This window comes from Perissodus microlepis, chromosome 10 (assembly GCF_051167445.1).
Source record: "Perissodus microlepis isolate ML-2025 ecotype Zambia chromosome 10, ASM5116744v1, whole genome shotgun sequence".
In the NCBI taxonomy this organism is placed as follows: Eukaryota; Metazoa; Chordata; class Actinopteri; order Cichliformes; family Cichlidae; genus Perissodus; species Perissodus microlepis.
Window position 1 is genome coordinate 16,742,243 of NC_140470.1, and position 27,242 is coordinate 16,769,484.

The 27,242-nt window shown below is 40.2% G+C and overlaps 1 protein-coding gene across 7 annotated transcripts in view; it reads left to right on the forward strand.

The window, feature by feature from the left end:
* trim3b (tripartite motif containing 3b) overlaps positions 1-25,986 on the forward strand; it is a 32,302-nt gene extending 6,316 nt beyond the window's left edge. For 3 of the 7 annotated variants that reach the window (XM_084942498.1, XM_084942500.1, XM_084942497.1), the window contains 16 exons: positions 14,960-15,135; positions 17,018-17,147; positions 17,256-17,366; positions 17,520-17,671; positions 17,823-18,003; positions 18,220-18,321; positions 18,508-18,606; positions 19,094-19,246; positions 19,610-19,988; positions 20,496-20,599; positions 20,711-20,878; positions 21,039-21,207; positions 21,961-22,002; positions 22,701-22,771; positions 22,886-23,026; positions 23,128-25,986. In XM_084942498.1, coding sequence (XP_084798624.1) covers positions 15,002-15,135; positions 17,018-17,147; positions 17,256-17,366; positions 17,520-17,671; positions 17,823-18,003; positions 18,220-18,321; positions 18,508-18,606; positions 19,094-19,246; positions 19,610-19,988; positions 20,496-20,599; positions 20,711-20,878; positions 21,039-21,207; positions 21,961-22,002; positions 22,701-22,771; positions 22,886-23,026; positions 23,128-23,280 — 2,289 coding nt within the window. In that variant the 5' untranslated portion in view covers positions 14,960-15,001 and the 3' untranslated portion in view covers positions 23,281-25,986. Of the gene's footprint in view, positions 1-11,628; positions 11,866-14,959; positions 15,136-15,309; positions 15,848-17,017; positions 17,148-17,255; positions 17,367-17,519; positions 17,672-17,822; positions 18,004-18,219; positions 18,322-18,507; positions 18,607-19,093; positions 19,247-19,609; positions 19,989-20,495; positions 20,600-20,710; positions 20,879-21,038; positions 21,208-21,960; positions 22,003-22,700; positions 22,772-22,885; positions 23,027-23,127 lie in introns of those variants that run through there. The other 4 variants (XM_084942501.1, XM_084942499.1, XM_084942504.1 and 1 more) reach the window with 4 other exon arrangements.
* Positions 25,987-27,242: the final 1,256 nt, after the last annotated feature.

Consider the following 27,242-nt stretch of genomic DNA (forward strand, 5'->3'; position numbering starts at 1 on the left):
AATTTTTATATACTGCAGGAAAAACGAAAATAAATCTTACAATGCAAATTTGCAAAAAAACAGCATATGCATCAAAATAAACTATTTCCAGCAGTGCAATATGAGTCCTAAGCATCCCAGAAACGACACAGAAAGTCATAAAGTCAAACATAACTTTTAAAAACTCCAGTATAGACTCATAAGGCCCTGATGGTAAAAAAAAACAAACTACATTTCCGCAAATGACGTCACTTCCGGTTTCGGGCAGGTCATGGCGGACATGCGATAGTTCGCGCTGATGGACGAAGGAAGTGTTACAAACAGCTGATCAGAGCGGCAAAGAGTGTTTCTGGAATATTATGTTTTTGTTGCTGCAAGTGCTTTTTATGCAATTTTTGCAAAGCTATATGTGGAAGGAAACTGTGACTTAGGACAAGCTGATGGCATAAAATGTAAGTACAACTCGGCCGGCTTTAAAGGGTTAACAGAGCTCTCTTGAGCCTTGAGACTTGAAGCACTCTTGAAACAGTGATCCAGGAGAACGTTTGGTTACCAGAGTAACCCTGATTATCTGAAAGATCTCAATATAGGAAGTGCCTTGTGGACACCAATCTAACCAATCACTTCCAGGACACGGGTCCCCTGATCGCTTTCATAATGCCCTCTGGCCAAGTATCAGGCATTCTTCATGTATTTCTTCCATGTGCAAGTAGGGCAGTTTGGCTTGGTTTTCAGAGAACCAGGTTACTCTGGTAACCAAATGTTCTCCTGGTTTTTGTGTACAGGACAAAGTGAACTTGCCCATGGCTGCCGTCGGAAAATGGCAGTAGGCAAATAGCCAGTAGCTCCAGTGTAGGTAGATAAGTAGATTGGATAACCTTAGAGATGACGATGAAGTTGGAGGCAAAACTGCAGACAGGAAGTATGGCTAGATAAATCATATCACTGATTGTTTTTGCCGTTGCAAAAGGAAGCAATATGACATTTTTGAGTGGAAGTGCCTTTAAGTCAATGTAGTCCAAAGGTAGTTCTGAGAGTGGCTCCAACATTGTTTGTAAATCCCAGGACAGAACAACAAAATTAGGCAGTGAGTAAATGCCAACCCCAGCTCAGTAGCCAGACCCTGAACTTCAACATGTAACAAAAGCAGTGATGAGTAGACAGGCTGTGATGTTGACTTGTAAACCTTTTGGTACATGGAGGCTTTGAAATATTCCCTTTTTACATGGAAGAGCTGGCCTTGGTGACGTGAGTGTGGGATTTTGATTTGGGTGGAGATGATGTATCAGCATCTGCTTCTCCCACTTGGCATCCAGCTTTCCAGGCTAGTTAATGGGCAGTCTGACTGCCACATCCTTGTAAAATGGACTGGTTATGGTAAATGGACTGGTTCTTATATAGCGCTTTTCTACTCTGTCTGAGCACTCAAAGCACTTTATACAACTAATTCATTCACCCAATCACACCCATTCACACAGGCACTTCATCTAAGTTTAGGTGCTGAGTATCTAACATTCATACACATTCACACTCCGATGAATGCATCGGAGAGCAACATGGGGTTAGTAATACTTGCCCAAGGATATTTGGCATGCAAACCTTCTGGTTAGTGGCTGATCTGCTCTGCCACCTGAGCTACAGCCACCCCTATATATGTATATCTCATATAGGTCAACCTCACGGGGAAATGGAGAGGCCTGAGTTTCCCCGCTGATGGAGCTGTTCCTGATCAGGAGTGCAAATAGCATCCTCCTCATCTTTATCCATTGTCATCTATGAATTCCATGTTAATGTCATTCTTATCTTCTCCATACTCCCCTTCAGAGTCGAGGAGCTGGTTAAAAGAGGGGGAAATTCAGCCCCAGGGTCTCAAGTGCCTGCTGAGCTGGATTTATCATTGGGACCAGGTTTTGAGGCCACCAACAATAGCAAATGGTGTTCCAGGATTTTGGCTTGCATTCTGCAGCAATTCTGTCAGCGACAGTTGTGCCTGTTTGACACCCATACACGTGATGCAGAGGAGATGGAGGTCTTTCCTCGACATGGTCAACCCATAAATGACTGAGCAACAGCAGACTGTGTCCCTAACTTTGCCATTGTCAGCGTTTCCTTGAGAGGATTCAGTGGTAGTCATAACCACTAATGCTTAGCTCTGACAACTAGCAAATAGTAACACAAGCACACTTCTACTTGACATATAAGCTTGATAAGGCATCAGTCTGCATCAATGTGACAACTACTACCAGAAAAATATATTTATGTAATAAAAATATAATTACAACACTATAAAACATAATCCTGAAATCAGGAAAAACCCACGTTCAGGGACTACCTTGACATCCCAAACTGTAGGACAGATAAATGGATAATCCAGGTTCTTGACTGCTGAGGAGCTCTTGTGATCTTCTCAGGGAAGAAAGTGAGAGTGTTGTGGGGCCAGGCGCTGCTATTAAAGGGTTTTGGAGGACCTGTGACTTTGAGGTGATTGGGCTGTCTTAGACAGATGTAGGGGTAGTGGAGCTTCCGTGATTGGTCACGCCAGAAGGCGCCTCTCATAGAGATACTCAGTGAGGGTTGAAAGAGAACCTCTGGTCATCGTGGGGGGAAGTGGAGACTGGAATGTCCAGCTGGCATGGGAGGAATGTCACTGGAGCTGCATGGGAGGGTGAGAGCCAGGCGAGATGTAAACTTAACCAGGAAAACACAATTAATGGATACTGTTACTACTGGATTTTCAGCTCTGTTTGTGCTGTAGCTGTTATACACTCCTATTTGACTTGTTAGGGTGTTTGTCACAGTGTTGGAAAGCTGTTATGCTCAAATTTGTAATTGTTCCCTTCATGCACAGTTAAGTATTTACTAACAGCATGAGAGAAATATATTAATTACATCATATATCACAAAAGTAACAGCTGAGCATGATTTGTGAAGATGATCATCCTTGCTCTTATTTAATTCTTTGTCTTCCTTGCAGACCTGAGCAGTGTTAAGATGATTGTGGTGCCTGTTGAACCCACTCTGCACTGTCAAATTTTTGTTGCTGTTTTGATATGAACCCCTCGGTGAGGGGATCAGGTCTTTGTGATGAACATACTTATGGCACGCAAACACACGAGTGCAGCTCAAACTTAAGTTTTAACTTTGTGAAGTCTGAAGAAGAGTGTGTCTTTTATTATAGTCCATCTGAGAGATGCAACGGCATACATGAACTTTATGTTTTGTAAATTTGCTATTTAGTTTTTATTTGAATTTGGTTTTTATCTGTTCCTTTGTGGCGAAAGATACATCAGTAAAGTCAAAGATTATTGGCCAACATATCATTGTACATTATATACATAATACTTATCATTGATACACATTGTTTTATGTTGATAATGTCTGTAGTGTCCATTTCTTTTGGGCTATTCTGTTTATATTGAGAACAGAACCCAGTTCTTTGTATGTGTACACATACTTGGACAATAATGCTGATTCTGATAATAGATTTACCAGGCACAGTTGGATTTGCAGCAGTGAAGTAGGGCTGTGCGATATGACCAAAATCTCATATCCCGATATAAGAATTCTATCGTCCGATAACGATATAAATCACAAAAATGTAACATTTTGTGTAAATTCTGTAAATCTCGGGCAGATCGTCTTGCAGGAAGTGTTTCCAGCTGCGCGTCATGTAGCTGGAGTCCAGTGTTTTAACTGATGCATGAAACTATACATTTTTAGACATAAGTTGTAACGGGCGCCGTTTTCTTTGTGAGTATTTATTACACGGCGTGCTGCGGGGAAAAGCCTGTTCTAACGTTTGAGTCTAAGGTTTTTTTTTTAGCACCTGGTGGCTCTTCTTTAATTCTCATCCGTAAATAATCTGCTCTTTCACGTGATTTAGTTTATTTTGAAAAGTCTCAACAGGATCTTGAGCTTTATTGTGAAAGGAACATAAACAAGCGGACACGCGATGCTGTTGCCATCGTTGTTGCTAACCACAACGCACAAAAACAGGCGCTTGTCCGTCAGTAGTGTGGTTATATAAAATATAAGAGAAAGAGAGAACTTTAAGAAATTAATATAGCCACTACAGTGACCATCAAAACGATGAAAAAATATTGCCGTAAACAGTTTATTTTGCGACACCACGAAACAAACGATAGCGTAAAATGAAACGATAGACGTCTTTATATCGTCATTCGATATATATCGTTATATCAAACAGCCCTACAGTGAAGTGTTCCTTTGTGGATTCTTGCCCCTTGTTTGTTTGCAAAATAAATCTGTATGTGTATGCTTACATATGCACAGTATTTATCTGTGTGATAAATAACTGAGGTTTTCCACATTTAGCTGTATTTATTTGTAAGTAGAGAGTCATGTAGTGAAAGCTTAGTGACGGAGCTGAGAGACGTAGTCATGTCACTGGATATATTTAGCCAGGTCCCTGTGGGGGGGCTCAGCAATAGTAAAGTCCTTACTGTAAGAACATTTCATGTAACAACAGCAAACAAAGCTTCCGTTTGGCACTCTTCTGTTACGCATAGTTGCACAGAGATGCTGCAGTTCATATATCTTATATACTGTGATCTGAATGTTCAGAGAGGGTAAAAAAATGTCACTATATACACAGACATTTCCTGCTCTGTGGTAGAGGTAAGGGTGTCCGGTGAATATACTGTATATACAACTGAAGAATAAATGGGTCGCTTATGTCAAACTGATATAATTACTGTCATGAGAGTAATCCTAGAACAGATCCCAGATAGTTACTGAAGTGGCTGCATACCAAGCAGGCCTGTGGAAGATGTGATCTGTGCTACATGTTGTAATAAGTATGAAAAATAAAAACCACAAAAATTATTTTGATTTCTGTATACCACAATTTACCACTGCTGGAAATTAAAGAATTAAGACTGTGGTGTCTCTGTGGTTGTAAAATAGTGTGCACTTGCCAGGATCAGCAGGTTTAATGTTGTAGCATATTGCAGGCTGTAGCCTGACACAAACAATGTTTTTAAAGATACACAGGGCAAATAGGAGAATTTACTTTGGATTAATGATGGTATTTTGTAGCTCTTAGAGTCTGAATGCTCTTCTGGGATCAAATTAAAATTGTAAAAGCACTTCTAATCAGCTTTGATCAAACATCTGTAAATAAAATATTTAAAAAAATGCTTTCTTCATGCGCTAAGTGCAGTTAGGAAGGCAGCTGATTTGAAAGATCATCTAAACTCTATTAGTGTCTGTGTATGGGGAAAATCTGTCATTTTATTTATTTGTTTTTAAATGATATCCTTCCACAGTAGTGATGTGCAGCTGAAGCTTTGCACACCTGCACACATGCGTGTGTTCATGCATACTTGCGTGCAGGAGCGTGAGCGGTGTGTTAATATGTTGATACAGGCGGTTCCTGTGACACATTCCTGCACAGCTTGGCTCAGATCAGACCAACTGATAATTTTAGCTGTGTGCCTGTGTTGGTCTGTCCTGCTGTGTGTGGACAGTGAATACAAGGTAGCACTTAATGATTGTCATCCACTGCATCATTCTTGCCAGAGAACCACACGTTGTTTGTGTGTGAGTGTTTGTAACATGTCAGTTAGCAGTCCGTCCTCCCTGTTTTCTTGGTTTGCCAGCATAGCAGCAATCTGGCCTTAAAAGCAGACAGACTACTGTAAACATTAGGTTTGGCATCACAAATGACTGGTTATTATTGTATAGTTTTAGAGAGAGGCAGCAATCCACTAGAATCCTGCAATCCTGAACTATACTTCCAAAGTACATTGGAAAACCTTTCCTAGTCCTTTTGAATTAAGATGGATTCAAAGAGGTATTGATTTGTCTCTGTCATCATTCTGGTCCAAGTCTTGTCAAACTGAGCTGTTATTTTGTGCACCTGGAGTTTGCTTTAGACATTCGTTCCAGGTCTTTGCTTGCACAGTATTTATGCACAGCATTTATGCACAGAGTTTAAAGGATGTGCAAATGATTAATCCGCTGACCTATCGGCGTGACGAACAAATGACGGAATTTCTAATCCCCTCAAGTTAATGACTTTTCACCCTGTTAGGGATCCCAGCTGTAATGCACATTTATGATTCAGCATGGCAAGGCCTGCTTAGAATGAGCACCATGAGAAAATACATTTTCACACTGAAACGAGATGTTCTGCCCCTTGCAACCAGAGAGTTAGTTTCCTCCTTTATGTGGTGATGGTTTCTGCTATGTGATGGGCATGTTAGCAAAATTCCCATTCACATGGTTACCTGAACTGCTAAATACTAAAAAAAAAAAACCAAAACCCATAGATAAGGAAGGTCCCATATACTCCAGTGTACCTGAAATTAATATCACATGGTTTTATTATGCCATGTTAGATGAAACTATCTGTTTATGTAAATATATATTTAGCTCAGGGCATCTACTCCCCCAGTTATTTAAAGAAACAAATTATTTCAGGATCAGCTCCTCTACCCCGTGGCACATGCTCTTCTTTCACTGAAATAATTCTCTCTGCTGGGAAAGGCAGAGTTGGGTACGGAAGAGAAAGAAGTGGAAGAATCTGCGAATTGTGTCATTTTCTTTGAATGTGCTGTATCTAACTTCAGTATTCTGGAGTATATTTTACACTGTGGGATAAAATTTGCACACACTGCTGTGTTACAGGCTCATAAATGGCTATTTGAATTCTGTTCTGATGTTCTGTGTAAAAACCATTCAAGACTAATGAATGCCAATGTCACAAGAATTTTTGTTATTCAGTTCAAATGAGAGCCAAAAAGAGAGGGGTTGCATCTTTTTCTCTCCAAATTTGGTCACGTATTAGGAGGTTGTTACAATTTGAGAGTTCTCATGCACTGGCCCTTAATCATACACACTGAGAGATGTGAAGGAGGCTGTATCTCCCTATCTGAGCTGCTCGTGTATCTGTTTCTCAAGGCTTAGTGCAGCTGAACTTCTGTGCTGATGTCTGCCTTGATCTTATTCATGCAAGAATCTCTTGATGAAGTTCTGTTTGCATTAAAGTGAATACGTCGATGGATAAAATGGCTTTCAGGTTGCAGCAGACACAGAAACGTGTTTTGTTTATGGTTTATTCCAGAGGTGTATCGGCTGAACATTAAACTCCAGCAAATGCATAAGGATTAAAAAGTGTTGCTCCAGGGTACAGCTTTACTCTGCTGCTACACTGATTTTAGAGGCTGTACTTGCCAATTATTCTGCAGGTTTTGCAAGTTAACTATGAAGACTTCAGAGTATGATGCGATGTTGTTTAAAGTTCATCATCAGAAAGGGTTTAGGGGTATGACATGCCAGTACTGAAGATAACGTAATACTTATTTAATGTTATTACCACACATAATAATATGTGTAAATAATCTATTAGCGGGGAATTATATTATTTTGACAGACCTTGATGCACATTGCCATCCAGCACAAAACAAGCAAGGCAATGCAGTAACTGTCTAACAGACTACTATGAAAACATGTAGGCAATAGTGGCAATATTAGTGAATGAGCAAGTCGCCATTAATTGAAGCAACAACTTCTGCTCATATACTATGATTATATACACTGATTATAAACACTGACCGACCATTTTATTAGCTACACTTTGCTAGCAGGTTATCAGAAGACAGTTACACTTTTGTCATAAAGGGATAGCAATAATACTCAAGTAGGCGGTGGCATTTAAACAATGCTTAGTTGGCACTAAGGGGCCCAAAATATGCCAGGAAACTACCCCCCACACATTCAGCCCCCACTAGCCTGGATTGTTGATACAAGACAGGATGGATTCATGCTTTCATGCTGTTTACATACAAAAGTTGCAGCAGAAATCAAGACTCATCAGACCAGGTAACAAGTCCAAAGTTAGTTGACATGAGTGAAGCCGACTGCACTCTCCTGTTACTGTGGCGCATCTACTTTAAGGCTCAACATGTTGCGCGCTGAGAGATGCCGTTCTACATATCTTTGGCTGTAACGAGTGGTTATTTGAGTCACTGTTGCCCTCCTATGAGCACACTGCATGTCTGCCCATTATTTTTTGGCCTCTGGCATCAACAAAGCATTTTTTCTATTGTCTTTATTAGAGCATTGTCCCTAGAGATGGTTGTGCAGGAAAAGCCCAGTAGATCGATACAGATCAGTCTATCTGCCACATTCAGAGTCACTTATATCAGCTTTCTTCCTCATTCTGATGCTCTGTTTGAATTTCGCCAAGCTGTCTTGGAGACAGTCGACGCTCTACTTGGAAAAGTTTGCTTGCCAGTTCAGGTTTTTTCTGCTCATGGACACAGCTTGAAAAAAATAATTCTAGTTGGAACTCTTTAATGACATACATCATGTAATTTCTTACAAACTAAATGACATAGTGGTCAGCGGGAACCAAAATCCTTAACCCTTTGAGGTTATAGATTGTTTAAGTCCTCATACTTAATTTTTAATTTTTCAGCAGTTTACAATTAGAATATAGAACTAATGGTCTAAGAAGAGAGAGTGGAGTAAAAAGTGTGACATTTAACATTTACAGAATAATTGCAGAAGGAAATGTGTCAACACTATTGGTACTTAGACACTGGCCTCCGCTAGTTTGTAAAGCCGAAAGGAAATTTGTGTTAAGTGGAACATCCGCTGCACAATTTATGCATGCACACACCTGCTTTCCCTGAGGCCAGCTGTTGTGTAAAGACAGCTTGATAACTGCCACTGTATTTGACAGAAAGCATCACTATTTTCTTTTTACCCTTCAGTCAAGTGACATTCATGTACAGTGTACTGTACTGCATGCTGACAGTAACTGGTCTTTCTTACAATAGTAGATGTATATAGTCTCAGCATCTACGTAGCCTAAAACAGTCTGTCTGATGAATCAATGATCTGTATTTAGACAATAACTTGCCGAGAATTCAGCTAGAAAACCTGGGATAATAAAACCTTATGCAGGCATAACAGCCAGCATTATGCAGGTCAGTACTTGCTGTGAAGCTCTTTATTTTTTTCATTGGTAACTTTGCACACATTCGCACATACTGATGGCTACTAAAAAACAAACAAACCCTGAGGGCTTTGTGGCCATGCTTTGAAGTGTTGATGCTATAGCCAGTTTACATGAATGTGTGCACAAGAGCATGCATAAAAAGACTGCAGGTCTATACTATGTGCGGTAGTTATGCACAAGAGAGGCTGATGTGAATGTTTGGCTCCTTCTTAATGTTGGAGTCATTTTTATGCTGGTCATCTGAGGATCCCTGCGCTTTTGCACAGTGCGTTTGCAATGCTGGGCACGTGCCTGGTGTGTGAAGGGAATGAGAACTGATAGCTCTATATATAGAAATACATACATGTATGTAGGGATTTAAGAGTGGACTGCGCAAGAGAACAAAAGGTTTCTGAGCACACAAAGGGGGATTACACGTGCTGGACCATACACACCATCTTTGTATTTTATGCTGGTGTATATGTCTTTGTAACAACAAATTTGAGAGTGAGGTGTGCTTTTTTTTTATGTGATTGCTGGCTGCCGTGCGACTGCTGTGGGGCTATAGTATGACTCAGAATTGAAGAGCTTATGTGTGTTTGAGGAATGGTGTCAGACCTGGAGCTGTCAAACTCTAGCACCATCACAGCAGTCTCTAAGCTCTCAGTATCATGTTCCTTTTCATCTTTCCTGTTCAATTTGTAATTGTAGAATAAATAACCAGAAGTATTTGCGTGTTCCTTGTGTTGCTTCTGATTGATTTTTTTAAATTCTCTGAATTTCCATCATTTCCACATCTTTCCAAATGTTCTCAGCTGAGCTTCCAGAGAGTTTGGCAGAGAAACACTACATCATGTAGGTAGAGCACCTAACAGAAAACAAGATCAAGCAAAAAATAGCAAAATATCAGGTGTGCAGCACTGGGAGTCGGTATGTTATTGGCTCCAAGAAAGTACAGCAACACCCTTACCCCTTGTTACTCACGCTTATGTAACATTTCTTGTCACATCATTTGCCACTTTGTGTCGGTTCTCAAAGGACTGACAAAAAGAAAAAGAACACCAAAGGCCCCACCAAAAAAATAATTAAAAATAAACGCAGCGTGAAAGCTATTTGATTACTTGATCATTCTTTGTTCACTCCCTGAAGTGAGGGTTGGATTTTATTTCTTTGGGGTTTTAAGGGAACATCCCTTTCATCGCTGTCATTACTCCGACCCTGAGGCAGAACGGTTTCTTTTGACTGTTGACATTACACAAGTCGCAGGTTTAACTGCAGCTGTGTGTTCATTCAAAAGCATTAGTGTAATAAAAATGAAAAAGACTTAATTGCAATCTTTATTTATTTTGGAATAAAAAAGAGAACCTGTAATTCACACACTCAGCACACTCCTTTCATATTACCTTTACTTATTTCAAGGGACTCATTGGTGATACCAGTGGTGGTTCATCTTCTTCCCATTTAATAACTGCAGGTGTCATATATTCTGAACGAACTGTCGCTTCAGCAGAAACTGTGGAGAACTAATAATGCTTTCGAGTGCGAGTGCTCACTGCAGGGATGACAAGGGCCTTTTTGAAAAGGCGGCCCATGCTGCAGTGATGCATTGAGTATATTGGTCACGCCAGATACCCTCTCTATGCAACACAAAAACAAGATATGCTCGTAGACTGTTTCATCCAATGGTGACATGTTAGTAAGTGCTATCTTGTAACTATCAAGTTGCACAAGTTTTCAAACCGCTTGTTTAACAGTTATAAGTGGCTACAAAAATTCCTTGCGCTTTGAAAGTGCCATACAATGCCACACAAAAATGTACAAAACTGTGCCAGAACATCGATGAGGCAACAATAAATTCCCTTCAGACGGCTGCTCATATCTCATTCTGTCTTCATCCTCTTATCCCTCTACTTCCTGTTACATCCAGCACATCAGTCTGCGCTTTTGAGTTTAGGATGACAGAATTTTGGAAAGGTAGGTGTGTGTGTGGGTGGGTGCAGAGGAAGTAGAGCGTGGGAGGAGAGAAGACTGGACTTAATCCGAACAGATTAAATGTAGATTGATGTTTTTTGTCAGGCAATCGTCACCTCTGGCTTCAGATTATGACCACATCACAAGGACAGGGCATTTAAGGGATTGAGTGCAAAATTATCCCATGGCAAGAAATTTCATAATGATAATCCCCTTTTCAGTTCAGAGTGTCCGTCTTAATCCGTGCATATGTGTAATTTGATACTAGATGGAGAGGCATATGCTCTGATATTCTCACTTAAAGTTAGTTTTTTTGTAAGTGACTTCATGAATTATATAAGTCTGTTTTATTTGGCTGCCCTAAATGTGTCTGCAAGCATGCATCTGCATGCTTGGATGGCCAAGTAATGACATAATTCCTCATAACTGGATACTAGATTATACAAATATAACATATATTCTAATCACTGTGCAAAGTATTTCACAAATTTAATTATTACTCAGCAGGACTTTTGTGCAGCATGTTCTTTGGATTTTAAGATTTTTTGTCCAACAGTCACACCCTCCAGTCCAGCGCAAATTGTTGGCCCATGATGCAATACATCTTGCTTGCTGGTTTAGGTTTCCCAGCCAATCAGAGCGCAGCAGTAGGAGGGCATAGAGTGAGCTCATGCTTGTAAACAGCACTGACAGTAGGAGGGACTTTCAATTTACAGTCCCACCCTTTGTTGTCATCCCCGCTCAGCCCTCTTCAGTGCGTGTGCCTTGCATGGAAAAGGGAAAAGCGAGAGAAGGAAAAGGGAAAAGGAAGAGCAGTCAGAGGAGAGAGACTAGAAGGCAAGAGTGTGTGACTCAGGGCGTGTGCTGGTTCTTGAGTGCTACAGTGGCTTAACACAGAGTTGCCATGAAGTCTTCTAGACAGATGTACTCCACTTCACCGACAGTAGGTAGTGTCTCTGTCGACTTTGTGTTTGTTTGTTTTTGTTTTCATGTCCATGTTTGCCTGTGTGTGTGTGTGTGTGTGTGTGTGTGTAACTTTACAGTATCAGCTCACCTGTCATCACAGTGGAGTGTTGGTGTTTTGCGTGTTTACACAGGCTGTCAGCTCTTATCTGTTGGTGTTGCACAGGTGTATCACAGTGAGAAGATAACAGAGAGTATCATACTTCTCCTGCATTATTTCTCTGGCCTGTTAAAATGTCTCGCGCTCTAACCCATCTCTCCCACCATGCTTCTGCAGCGAGAAGAAGACATTTAATATCCCGTCTTGCCACTTTTTCAGGTTTATCTGCATGTGTGTTCTGTAAGAGAGAGTTCATCCAAACTGTGAGGATCCTGTGGTACGGTAAAGCACCAGCAGAGGTTTCAGTCGTGAATGAGACAAAGAACATGGTCACTTTTGTGTTCTGTAAAGCCAACAGTAAACAGAACGTGACACATGCGCTTAAGCACACACACAAAAACAATTAGCTCAGCATTCAAATACTATAATACTGCGAGTTTGGGGAATTACTTAATCTAAGGTCACCAGCAGCATTGCTGCTATTATTACTGTGTTTATAATGGCTAGGAGAATTATGACACATTTTTGCTTTTATGGTATTAGTTGGCAGCTCTCTCAAAGACGCATCCTCTTCATGCATAATTTTTCTTCATGCATCCTGAATGTGTTTGGCTTTATCCCATCCCAGTGCCTTTAACTGCAGAGTCTAAATTCTAAATCTGCTTCCCTTCACTCACTTTAAAGCCTGTCAGTTAAAAACTGGTCATGGATATTTTAGACCATCAAAACTAAGCATCGTGGCCTACTTAGGAGTTTAAGTGAGCATGAATGAAGATGGGGCCCGTGTCAAAACTTGGTCTGCTGAATTCATGTAACCGTGTACACGCACGAGTGTATTCATTCATGTGCATCCACGGCGGTCAAATCTTCTTGATGTTACAGCGTTTGCTTTTCATGTCTCCATCAAGTTCATTCTAAAGCTCGAAAGTGCAAAAGGTTTGCCTCAGCTATAGTTTAGATACAAAAAAAAAACAAAAAACATGTTAAATTAAGTTTCTTTTTTGAAAGTTGCATCATCTCACACTGCTACTTTAATCTTTATTCCAGTGTTTTAAGGAAGAGTACTTATTATTTGGCACTTTTCAGACTCCGCATTCTTCTTTCACAGCGGTCCACCCAAGAAAAGTGCTGTGAAACCAGCAGTAGACGAATGGACACAAATCACCTCACTGTCCTGCAGTCCCGAGGACCGGTGGTCTTATTTTAGCCTCACTGTCATTGCTTCCTCGTCTAGTCACTAATACACGAGTCTAAATTTAGACAGACGTCATAACAGATGATATTAGTATCGGTGTGTTCTAGTACAGAAAAACAGAATGACGGAGAAGTGTGAGAACTGTGCTGAAGAACTGAATACATCCTGTAGTTGATCCCCCTATTATTTCTACACTCGGGAGACATTCCAGCTTCTTTTCATTGGAGTCCAGCAGAGACAACTAGATACTCTTGAAATGCCGGTTTAAAGCAGAGGACTTATGGAGAACAATGCATATTTCGATTTAGACAAAACATAAGCTACTTACCACTAATCATTTCCGTTTGACACCCTGCATGTCTTTAACCCGAGTACAAATGTGACATGTTGTTCTTGGAGTTGATGGCTTAAGATATGACCTTTACCCTCCCAGTGTGGGGACTGTATGTCATTGGATCCTCTGTGCAAAGACTGGAAAGATACAGCTTGGCTTTTACCCACTCTGGTGTGTGAGTGTCCGTGCGCGTGCTCATGCTCGGTGGGCAACAACTAACAATAGGACACGAGCGGAGATGGGACAGGGGATTGAGAGCTGTATTAGATCCAGCAGCGACAGATGTGCCGACAGGATGGAAAGTCTGGTGGGGGGATAATGATTGTCAGTGTGTGTCTGTATGTGTGTGTGTGTGTGTAATGTTTATAACTGCTTTCCTATCATTGTGTGTTTACTTGAGGCATGTACTACCCCTCCATCTGTATGAGCACATGAGTGCATGCCTGATGCATGAATAATGCATGTGCTGACCTACTGAGAAAATGTGGCTGAATTCATTGCTGTTAGCAACAGAGAGATGAAAATGATATGAACAGCATTCAACAAAAGTGCAAATTTAAGCCACGCATCAAGTCAAGCTATGTGGTTAAGACCTCTTGTTACGTATGTACAATATTTGCACTGGATGCTTGTTTTCAGTTAACACCTGATCTTGCAAGCGATGCTTCACTAGCATTTTTTTACTGCTGTAATGAATTTTGCCGTATTTGCTGGCCTTGCACTGATGAATGTGAAAGTGGGCCATGTGGAGGCAGCAGGGGTTTGTGTTGCTAGGCAAAATATCCATACCTTGCATCATATATATAGCTTTTTTTTTCCTAATGTGAGAACAATAACAGACTTCTCTGTTCTGGTCACCCTACAGTTGGTTTCTGGCTTTCATGTAACTTCTACCTACAGAGGTGTGCTGTTTGCTGTGAATGTGAAAATGTAGCCGTGTGGTTCATAAAATAAGAAATTAAGCCTATTCCAGCTTAAACTTCTTATGTTTTTTTTTTATTTTTGTATGTTCAAAACTACGACTGTTTCAATGGATTATTGTGGATTTGTAAAAAAAAACAAAAACACAACACAACCCTTTTGTTGAGTGCTTACTTGCTCGTTACAAAGCCTTTTCTTTCTTACGCCTTCTTTGCTTATTTTTGTATTTTATAACTTTAATGTGTTACTCATGCATTTGGCCATAATGGTTCATGTGCATCTGCTGAGCATGAACTGCAAGCCTCTTTCAGCTCTCTTTCAGATGACGTTGCTCTGGTATTAACCTAGAAATAACTGCATAACAGTGTGCTTGTTCTGATCAAGGCATTAAACAGCTTTGTTTTGCTTTGGTTCCTGGTACCTTCTCTGAAAAGTTTGCTGAACAATAGCTCAGCAAAGAAGACCGAAGAAAAAGCTGGAGTGCAGCATTTTTCTTTAATATTTTCATCTTTCTCTTTCTCTTGTTAGGTTAACTGCTGTCGTTGTCCGTGGCTTTAAATTTCCTTTGCCATGGCAAAGCGCGAGGCTGGAAGTACCAGCCCTGTGGTGCGTCAGATAGACAAGCAGTTTCTGGTCTGCAGCATCTGCCTGGATCATTACCGCAACCCCAAGGTCTTGCCCTGCCTGCACACCTTCTGTGAAAGGTAACTAATGTTTGTGCTGTCTGCGTCAATGACACCGGTCAAGAGTCCGAATTACTGCTGCTCGCACTGTCTGCTGCATGTAGCTATTTCTGGCCATTCAAAGGAGCTACAGTACATTGTTTACCATACCTGTCTCTCTTCTAGTAAATCCTGTCTCTTACCCTGTTATCATAGAATTCCTGTCATACCTACATGCTGGCCAATAGAGGAACCTCGTCTATTGCAAATCCCTACACACAATTAAAAAGCCCAGAGCGCTTCTCGTCACTGACGCTGCTGGGATAAGTGCATTCCTCAGCATCAGGGACTGTCAAGGACTGCAGTCTGAGAAAAGGCTCACTGTTGAGAGACACAATTACAGTGGCTCAATCCACAGTTTCTTGGGAAGGATGACACCCCCTCAGGTGACAATGCTAGAGCCGAGCCAAGCAGGAGGAAGTTTTTTGAAAGCTTGTTGTGGGTCATGGTGGGAGGATGGAGAATGAAGAAGGGGCATGTTGTTGGCTACAGAAGAAAACCAGGATTATGTTTCAGACTGGTTTGCTCCTAAACCCACGATCTACCAAATATTTATCGAATGGCTTTTTAAAAGCCACACAGTATGAGATAATTCTCTTTTTTTCCCCATGCAGTCTGAGCTGCATTTGCCCACCGGAGGGCAAGTTTAATCCCTGGTTTAACTGGATAGCATGTGATGTGGAGTCCTGCTGAGGTGAACAGATTTTTGTCTAGGGCTATACGCAATATTTCCAGACAGATGTTTTAATGCTGGGGTGGGTTTATGTACTTTAAAGAGGGGTGTGGTGCAAACCCCTGCTGGGCCTATTCCTTTTGGGAGGGTGTTACTTTGCTTCATTTTGCTCCCGATGTCCTCTGTATGTGATTGTCATTTTTGCATATAACCTTAGGATACGACTACTTCATAATATAGAAATGATGCCAAAATAATTACATTTTACAACAACAGTAAAAGCAATTAGAATAGATAAATGACATTTTCTTACCCTTGAATCCCTGCCTGCTGCTCCCAGCGAGCTTCATTTTTGATTTTTGACGAAATATTTGATAGAAAAAATGTTTTTGTTCAACCGCTCAGTTGTTCTCAGAAGCAGAAACAGGGAGGCTTGGCTGATACGAGCTTGTATGGTGTCATAAATTAAATATAATTGTTCCAGCATGCAGCCTAAGCAGCTGCCAAACATACTTTTGTAAAAAAACAGAGACTTATCCTGAAAACTGACTCAGGGTTTCTTACTGTATTAATCGCCAAATCATTAACTACAGAAACTAAAGAAATACAGCTGTACATCACCTGAGGGTGGGCACCTGGGCTGTAGACAAGGAATGCATTGCAGTCTGCATACTGCACCTGAAAGTTACTGACTGGCTTTGGTTTTTTCCCTTGTTAGCGTCTAATGTTGTTGATACGCTCCAGTGGGCTTGTTAACCAAACCTGGAAAAATCTTTAGCATGTAGAGCCAAGCAGGATAGACGTGACTACCAGCATGCGTGAAGCCAGGCCAGAATCCAAACTACACAAACGCACACATAGATGCACAAACAGAAAAAAGCCTTAAAAAATGCACTTCACATGTATTCATGATTGAACTGTTTTGCCTCTTAGTGACTCTGTTAGTCAAATTGATTTGCCAGATGCTCACTTACTCAAAGAGAGTGTGCATGTTTTCTCTCAAGCCTGTGGGCTCTGTATTGATTTAAATCCACTCTATTGCCTTATTTGTTGTGACAGGAGCACTATTTAGGCACTGCCTCTCTTTATTATGTGATTGCTCTGTCTTCCTCACACCTTCCTCTTCTTTTTTTTCTGCTGTATTGGTTATCTAAGTTTTATATTTATATATTTGTTGGCCTCTTCCTTCAGCTGTCTCCAGACCTACATTCCCCCTGAGTCTCTGACACTCTCATGCCCAGTGTGCCGGCAGACATCTATCCTGCCAGAGAAAGGAGTTTGTGCCCTGCAGAACAACTTCTTCATCACTAATCTTATGGAGGTTTGAAAACACAATGCATTAGCCAGATAATTCAAATGCACATTACAAATAACAAAATAAAGAAATACCTCCTTGTTCCACACTGAATATAAGAATGTATTGCATTAGGTCCTTCAACGAGACCCAGAGTGCTCGCGGCCAGAGGCCTGCAGTGTGTTGGAATCAGTCAGTGCTGCAGCTGCAGGGAAGCCGCTCTGCTGCCCAAACCACGAAGGAAAGGTGAGAAGCTCTTTTGAGATATGCTACCCGAGTCATCACCTTACCTAAATTCCTTTCCGTGTTATTTTAAGCAGTAATTGGTGTAAAAGGAACTGAATGTTACATTAATTTCTTTTTTTGCAAGAGAACGACTCGCTCTGTCTCCCTCTGCAGGTGATGGAGTTCTACTGCGAGTCATGTGAGACAGCCATGTGTTTGGAGTGCACAGAGGGCGAGCACAGGGAGCACATGACTGTTCCTCTGCGGGATGTGGTGGAACAGCACAAGGCTGCGCTGAAGACACAGCTGGATGCCATACACAGCAGGTGGGGGTCTTGATACCTCGGGAAAGCTTTAAGCAGCTTAAGCATTTGGTCCAGACCTTAGGCGATCTGTGCACACCGTGCCTCGTCTGTCAGACATTTTCATTGTGTTCAGCTGCTATGGAATACATTTTCACCTTGTTTCATGTTGCAGGCTACCTCAGTTAACAGCAGCCATTGAGCTGGTGAGTGAGATCTCTCGACAGCTGAGTGAAAGGAAGAATGAGGCAGTAGCGGAAATTACAAGTACATTTGAAGAGCTGGAACAGGCGCTGCATCAGCGCAAGACGGCCCTCATCACAGACTTGGAGAATATCTGCAGTACCAAGCAGAAAGTTAGTTCATGACCAGTTCATTCACTCATGTATACGCACATGCATATGTTTTTGTCCTTAATACCAGAGATTTATTGCTTTCTTGACATTTAATTCCTAATTTTCCTCTTTTTTAATGTATTCGGCTGCTTTTTCTCATCTTCAGTATTGTTTTAACACGCTCTATTGACCCTCCTGTGTCCGTTTTCTCTTATTCCTTCTTATTCTTGAGCACAGGTCCTACAGGCCCAGCTTTCAGCTCTCCTCCAGGGGAAGGAACATATTCAGAGCAGTTGCAGTTTCACAGAGCAAGCTCTCAGCCATGGTAGTGCTACTGAGGTGGGCAGGGAAATTTTTATATACCAGCAACCTGTCAAACAGGATTAAAGGATTTGACTCTCAAGTTTCATGTAGCAACGTAGCAGAATGTCTGTTCTTCAGTAGTTATATAGTTCTGTATTAAAAGGTACAGATGGGGGGGAGGGACTTTAAATAAAATACAATATGCATCTCCTGTAAGAATAGGTGCTGCTGGTTCAGAAGCAAATGAGTGAGCGAGTAAACGCGCTGGCCAGACATGACTTCCCAGAGAATCCTCATCAGAATGCACACCTGGACTGCCAGGTAACGACTGCTGTCTGTCGTGACCTCTGTTTTTATTGTGGTGGTTTGACTGATTGTCACATCGCAGGTCTGCGTGAGTCCTGTCGAAACTTTTTATTTTTCACGTGACTGTAATTTGACTACATGTATAACAAGCAGTACTCAGAAAGGACAAATCTCCACCAAGGCAGCTCACTCTGTGGGCGGTGTTTACTTTTATAGGATTTTTTTTATATATTCAGTTTGTTTTCTTTTTTTAAATGTAATGAAAGAAGCTTGTAGTGCAGCAAAAGTAATATTTACAATTCCCATATACCAGCAGATTGAACAGCAGGCATGCAATGCTACAAAAACATTACCTCCTTGGTCTGGGTAATAAAACAAATGTATAAACCCAGTCGTTAGCTTGTTAGTAGTTACCAGCTGCAGACACAGAAAGCCTTAATAATAAAAAATAATAATAAAAAGTATTAAGAAACTCAAAATTCAAATGTGCTGTGTGTTCAAGGTGGAGACCGAGGGCCTGCGGCGCTCCATCCAGAACCTGGGTGTTCTCCTCACCACAGCAGCTGTGGCTCACACTTCCGTGGCCACAGGAGAGGGCCTCCGCCATGCAGCAACTGGGCAACACCAAACTATTACTGTGACAACAAAAGACAAAGTACTGTCTCTGAATTATGTTGCTTTACTATCGTAATATTGTTCTGCTATATGTGTAAATTAAGCCATTTACTTTTTGCTTTGGCTCTAATGGGTTTACTGACATTTATTTGCTTTTCTTGTGTGTGGCTATTTCACTTTAGCTTTTCATTCAATTTCATGGCATTTATCAGAGTTCGTTTCCAAAAGTTATTTCATGGTGGCTACTCTGGTCACCGAGGCAATTTTCAGGGATTACTTTTATGAAAAGAAATCTATTATAAGCTTCTCATGCATGTGTGGAAAGTGCTTTTTTAGTGGCTGCCGTGTGAATATTGAAGATTTTGTGTTGTTCGGAAATTGACTCAGTGAACCCTATCTGCAGGATGGGGAGTTGGTGCGGACAGGAAACGCAGTTTTAAAAGCAGAGATAACGTCCGCTGATGGGAGCCGGGCTGCAGAGACGGAGATAACGGACAATAAGAATGGAACATACGAGGTGGGCTACACGTTACGCTCTGAGGGAGAGTACTCGTTTTCATTGCTGCTGTACGGACAGCCGGTACGTGGCAGCCCTTTCCGACTGCGAGCAGTTAAGCCGTCAGATGTTCCGCAATCTCCAGACGATGTGAAGCGGAGGGTGAAGTCCCCCAGTGGCACGGGGGGCCACATACGGCAGAAGGCAGTGCGACGGCCTTCCAGTATGTACAGCACGACTAAGAAAAAGGAGAACCCCATTGAAGATGAGCTCATCTACAGAGTGGGTAAGAGAGACACGGAAAAGCAAATTATGTCCTACACAAGTTACATTATCTTTGTTACAAATCAAGAATACTTATGTCATCATTTATTAGCTTCTAAGCCACAAGACAGGCTTTTAAATTGACACTCTCCGCTCCAGGCAGTTGCAATTTCAAGTTCATGCCAATAGACTACACAATAAAACTTTGATCTGGCTTGATTGTTTTATAGATTTTTTTTATAGACAATTTGGCTTTGGCTTAGATAAAAAAAAAATGTCATTGGCATTCAAAGGTTTTGCAACTTCTTCATATTATTTAACTCAAGCAAGTTTCTGTAATTTACTTTTGAACTCTTTTGCCGCTTTAAACAAACTTTCCCAAGCCTGGGAGATAGGAAATGAATCCAACAAAACGTATGTCATAGTTTGGTAAACGATCGGCATGAGTGCACAGTGTATAAGACTGGAGACTAATGTGAAAATGGTAAATGACACATTTCTTGAGTATTTGCCTTTTTTTTTCTGTCAGGTTCTCGGGGTAGAGAGAAAGGCGAGTTCACAAATCTCCAGGGGATCTCAGCCTCTAGTAATGGCAGAGTGGTGGTGGCTGACAGCAACAACCAGTGCATACAGGTGAGGCAGTGTAGCCACGTGTTTCACAGTGATCGCACAGAAGTGGATATTCAGACGAGTGTACTCTGCCGTACACTCTAAAACTCTTTGCTTTGATGGACCCAATTGCAGGTTTTCTCCAATGACGGCCAATTCAAGATGCGCTTTGGGGTCAGAGGTCGGTCTCCAGGGCAGCTGCAAAGACCAACGGGTGTCACTGTTGACATGAACGGTGACATTGTGGTGGCCGACTATGACAATCGGTGGGTCAGCATCTTCTCTCCTGATGGGAAGTTTAAGGTAAGATCTCTGTGCAGGCTGAACAGCACTAAATGCCTCATTTAAGGGTTGTTCATATGTGAAATCTATTAAAAAATAGTCTTTTGGTGTTTTTCTGCCTCACCATTTACCTTCAGCTTGAAAAAGTACTAAACTACTTTTTTGTCTCTCTGCATCACAGAATAAGATCGGTGCAGGACGGCTCATGGGTCCCAAGGGTGTGGCTGTGGATAAGAACGGACACATCATCACTGTGGACAACAAGGCTTGCTGCGTCTTCATCTTTCAATCCAATGGGAAACTTGTGACCAAGTTTGGAGGCAGAGGGACTTCTGACAGACAGTTTGCAGGTGAGAAGGAGGCAGCCACTGACGGGGAGGAGACAAGCAAACATCTGTTATGAAATTTTGAATATTTGGCAAAATAATTAAAGTGAGTTAAAATATACTGAAAGAAATAAAAACACACTTCCATTATTTAGGATAACATTTTTTATATTTCTTTAAAGGAAAATAGCAAAGGTAAATATCTGACTGCACAACAGTGAAATACATAAAAATCAAAGGTTTATTTATTAAAATACTTAATCATTAAGGGAAATATGGCTGGTATAAACTCAATGTGTACCATTCAAGTAAATTTCATTTGACCATATTCCATTAAATGTAATGTTGTACACTGTAGTTACATGGAAAATTTACATGTAATCAGATTACTTCATTTTATGCATAAATATTTTTTGAGTGTAAGTAACAGGATTGTTTTAGTAGACAGTAAATCAGGATTTTGAAAGTGTTTGCAATGTGTTTTTTTTTTTATCATTGTTTAGTATTAGCAACAAAAAACCCTCATTGTGAGCACCATTACTAATGTAGGCGCAGTTTAAAACGTCAGCTCTGGGCAGCAAACAGCATGAAGAATATTAAAGACAACACTGGCTGTGTGCCTGTAACTCCCACGGTATTACTGCATTAGCCGGGCAGCAGCACCCCCCTGCACCTCCCTGAGCTTTTTCTTCTTTGGATGTCTTTATCTCTGACTAGCTATTTTTTTTCCTTCCTTTCTTTCTTTCTTTCTCTTCTTCCTTCTGTTTTCCAACTCAGAAAAACTTGGCCCAAACATAAATAAATCTGGCTCAGTTTTCAGTAAGTACTAAGTGTGGCCTTGCTGCAACCTTAATCCCACAGTGCAGTGCCCTCTGTCTAACCCAAATCCGTGATCATGTGTCTGACCTCCTGAGATCTCTGATTGTTTAAAAAAAACCCTGCAGGATGAAGCTGTGCCTGTGCAGCAATGATCAGAGATGAGATTACATGCCATTGTAATAATTACATGAATCATAATTATTCTTTTTTAAGATAAGTTTGTTGTGTGTATTGTGCTTTTGGTGAAAAACAGCTATGAAAAGAGAGATCGGTGTGAATGAATTTTACTGTTTCCAATAACTCATTCTGTGGTATTTTAATATAATCAGTTTCGAGGTCTGCTTAATGATAAGTTAACTGGACGAGTAACCCAACCATCAGTGTAAGCACTTACAGTATGACTAAGACAATATAAATATTCTGTGATTGGGCAGTGCATGCATAACAATGATTTAGGCCTTGAGCCTCTCCATATAATTTAACTTTCAGTATTGACTTGAAATGTTGCATGAAAAGAAGCACAACATACTACTCGCGTCCAATCAGAAGGGTTTCCTACTTTATAATTGCAGCTTTAGACAAACTGTAGATGAAAACTACATTTAGTCAGCCTACTAACAATGAAGCCAATGCATAAACAACAGGAAACAGTCTCTGCTTTAACTACCAACATAACCTGCTTCTGTCTCCTCATCCAGGCCCGCATTTTGTTGCCGTGAACAACAAGAATGAAATTATCGTGACCGATTTTCACAATCACTCTGTGAAGGTAAGAAAAAAGACGACCTATGTCTGAGTTTGCCACCTTAGCTGTGATTTTTATTTTAAAGGGAGGCCGTGCACATGAAGATGCTGACCAAACTTTTCTGGCTTTTTGCCTCAGGTGTACAGCGCTGATGGGGAGTTCCTGTTCAAGTTCGGCTCTCATGGCGAAGGGAACGGCCAATTCAACGCTCCCACTGGCGTGGCTGTGGATGCCAATGGAAACATCATTGTAGCTGACTGGGGTAACAGCAGAATACAGGTGAGGCAGCTTGCAGTTTACGTGTAGATGTAATTTTAACGCCGTTGCTGTGTTTTGTTGTGACAGAATTGCTGAAAATTCTGACCTTTTTTCTGCATCAGGTGTTTGACAGCACAGGGTCCTTCTTATCCTACATTAACACTTCGGCAGACCCGCTGTACGGCCCCCAGGGCCTAGCGCTCACCTCAGATGGACACGTGGCTGTTGCAGACTCTGGCAATCATTGCTTTAAAGTTTACAGATATCTGCAGTAGACTGAGGGGAAGATGTCGCCGCCACCACCAACTCCTGCTTTAAAAATCAATGTCACATATTTCTTGCAGAGTAAAAGTTGCAACATGCCTGCACACTTCCCAAAGGCTCCATGTCCACAAATTAATTTCCTGTTCATTTTGTCTGTAAATACTTCAAGGATTTAATGTCCAGAGTTTAAGAACAAGAAATGATATTAAGAACGAACTTCCAAAACATGCCATTTTAATGTTTTCAAAGACAAAATTGGCTAGATATCACAAAAACTACTGACTACTGCAAGAATAGAAACCATAATTACTGAAACGGCAGTGAGTTCTTGGATTACTTCTATTTTAAAAAACAATCAATCAGGTAAACATATCTCATATAGAGACTTTCAAATACTTGCGTTTTTTTTAAAGAATGCGAGACAGCCTCTGCTCAACTATACACCTGCAAAGTTAGATGACTACATCTTGTACAGTCGTGTTGCTGTTACATGGCAAAATAGGTCCATAGACAGACATGCATATATCAAAAACACCTAAACAATCAATTAGGCATGTCTATATTTTGTCATTCTTGGTTTGTCTAACTTTAACTTTCCATAAAGCTGAGCTATAATGCTTCTCTCCACCTCATGTTTTTATTCTCGGACTCTACTAGAGTAGCTTTGCATGATTCTGTCTGAAACAAGCTGTTTTAGTTTGAGGTTTGAGATGGGCTTCATCAGCAGATGGGCAGTGTTGCGCTTCTCACAGAGCTGCGTGCCTGAAAATCAATAATTCAGTTTTGGTACCTAAAAATTTCAGCTTAATAACTTGAAATGTCAAGTTATTGAGGGAAACAGAGTGCTTTAGGCAGCTAGAAGCCTGAGCTATTAGCGCATGGGAATTATTTGCACAAACACTTGGCTAAATTTGTGATTAGTATCAATGTCACAGTAAAAAAAAAAAAAGTTTGTGTGTGTGTATGAATGACATAGATTAGGTATAAGCATAATAGTTTACTCTGATTGGCTTTGAGCCTAAAACTAACCAACTATCGACAGGAAAAAATGAACAGGAAATTAACCCCTGGCTCAAAGGCCTTTTAGCTCTATTCCCCAAGTGTATCTTCACAGCCTGTCAGTCTTAAATTGTTTTGTTTTGGCAATGCAGATGGGCAACACTCAGTATCCAGCAAACAAGGCAACGCAATGAAGATTCCCTGTTTCCTGAAAGGAACATGATGCTTTATGAGTAAAAAAAAATGCTCAGGTCTTTCCTTGAACAACGTTGCATATTCGTGTGCTCTGAAAATGATCTTCTTGTCACTGCCTTACAATATTCATCAGCGAACTCTGCAGAAACTTCAGGAATGTGTTGTTTTAAAAGGAACTGCTTATCATTCTCATTCTGCACCTTATCAGTCTGACATGATCACTGCACAATTAAAATTATTCTTATCATAGTTTTTTTTTTTTTTTTTTATTTCTATTTAGCCATAAGATGAGTTTACGTATATGCAAGTTGTTTCATTTTGGGATCCAAAGACAAGCATCAAAAAGCACAGTAGTTTAAAAAAAAAGGCTAAATATCTGAACCAGCTCCCCTTCACCCTAAAGTCGGAGCCCTACTAGCAAAACAAAATAATAGTAACTAGTCCTTGCACTTTCGTATATTCATACCTACAATTCACTGTAGTTGTGCATATGCATATTTACACGTATGTATATATTTATACATATATATATATATATATATATATATATATATATATATATGGATTTGGTGTCTATATAGCCTACATATTCCAGCACTTAAACAGAAACAAGGTCACGCCAAGTAGTTAACTGAATGAATGAAACATCAGTGGAACAAAGTTGTAATAAGTACATATTATTTGCTGTATTCTTTTTTTTTTTTTTTTTTTTTTCCTTTTTGCAAAAGAATTTATTTATTTACAAATTTCTTTTCTACATAATTTGTCTGACAAATTATTTTTCTAATTGGTCGGTTTGAACCTTCTCCTCCTCTTTGCCAAACTTAGCTATACCATTGTAACTTGTAGCACTCAAAGCTGTTTTCTGTTTTTGACTCTTCCCGGTCAAACAGTGACGTTTCCTTCTGCCAAAACCTATTGTTGTAAGTTGCTGTTGAACATTGCACAGAATACAAATAATGAGAGTTATATAGTTTGCGAGAGTAATATATGCCTCTATGTATAGTTCATTTTGACATAATCAGAACGTGTACTGTATATTACAATCATATTCCTGTTGTAGCTGACAAGCACTTTTATCGTGGATTTTCCAGGATTTGTATTCATTTGCTCTGTAGTTCAATGTTTAGAGGTTTTTGTTTTTTGTGCGTGTGGCTCTTACAAAAACAACACCAGCTAATATGCAGTGACACAAAATCATCTCTCACCTGTGTTTTAGAAATACTGTCTGTCCCCCAGTACTGACTCATTCTGATTTTCCATCTGCATTTCCTATTTATTGGAAAACTGACAGATTGAGCTAAACTTCCCTTCTCATTAGACTGTATTTATTCTTTTTGTTGTTGCTTTTAACTGTCAAAGACATGTGGGGGAAAAACTGAAGCACACAGTATTAATAAAATTACATCAACTTTTGTGTATACAACTGTGTAATACAAGAGGCCATTTACAAGTAATCAGTCCGTTCATGTATCACGGGGAAGGTATGATTGTAAATTAAAGAATGACTAAACTACTGCAAATTGCCTGCTTTGTATAACTAAACTTTAGTTTATGTATTATACAGTAGACTTATTTTTACAGTGAATTTTCAGTTGTTTTCCTTTGTTTCTTGGCCAGATTAGATATCAGCATCTCTCTTCATGCCTACTTTACCTACTAAAGATTATGCACGCAGTCATGCCAGTTGTTTTTTTTTTTCTGATGTCCTCTTTTTCTATTATTCTATTGTCAAATAAGATAAAATGTCACTTGCCTGCTTCTTGGCTTTTTCTGGCTTGGCATTTGCATTAACCTCCTAAGACCCGAACTCTTCCACGACATGCATTTTTAATTTCTCTTTGATATTTGGGCATATTGGGGCCCAATGAATGTAAAAACAAAGAATTACCAGATATTTTTTTTTTTACTTTATTTTTGTTTAAGAAAAATAAGAGCCACATATGAGGATATTCATTTAAAATGTTGATAAAACAGTAGCAGTACAATGTCCTCGTAAGTGGATATTAGGCCCATGTAGAGCAAAATTGAGTATTTTAGTCTAAATAACCCAAAATGTTGTGTCCACATATGTGGACGCCAGGTCCTAGGAGGTTAATGTTAAAAGAACTCGACATCATTGGGACTTGATAATATGATTCTCATGTCTTACGGCTTTTTTTGCACAGAAAAATGTTACTTAATACTTTATAAAACACATTTACAATACACTGACACGAAGCCTCTCTCAAGAGACCTTTGTATAAATCAAATGAGTCATAACAGCCCGGCCTTTCCAGTTTCTTGCAAGACACCCCAGCAGCCAATAATTTTTAAGCATTTGATGAATCGGTCTCCTCTGCTGAGGAAGATCCCAGGTGTATAACAAGTGTTTGCTACACACCAGGCATTCAGTGGTGCAGTGTATAAATAGTTTTAATCTAACCTTATATTTAAGAATCTATCTCCTGGTAAAGCTTATTTTAAAAAAAAGATTGGCTAGAGTGAATAAATATTAACCTGTAACCTTTAAAAAATAAAATAATAATCATAATAATATCAGCTTAATCTGAATAAACTGAAAAAAAAAAAACTTTAATCAGCAATGGTTCTCTGAAGTATTACTGCAAGTATGCATGTGATTGTCAACCTAAACACATTTGTATGGCCCGTCATTAAACCCAAATTATTTTAAGTCAAGAACAAGTAAGAGTCATTATCAAAGAAAGGAGGACACAATAAGAACAGCCTTCGCACCTCTTCCTTAAATGTTCTTGCAGTACGAAATTAGCAATACCAC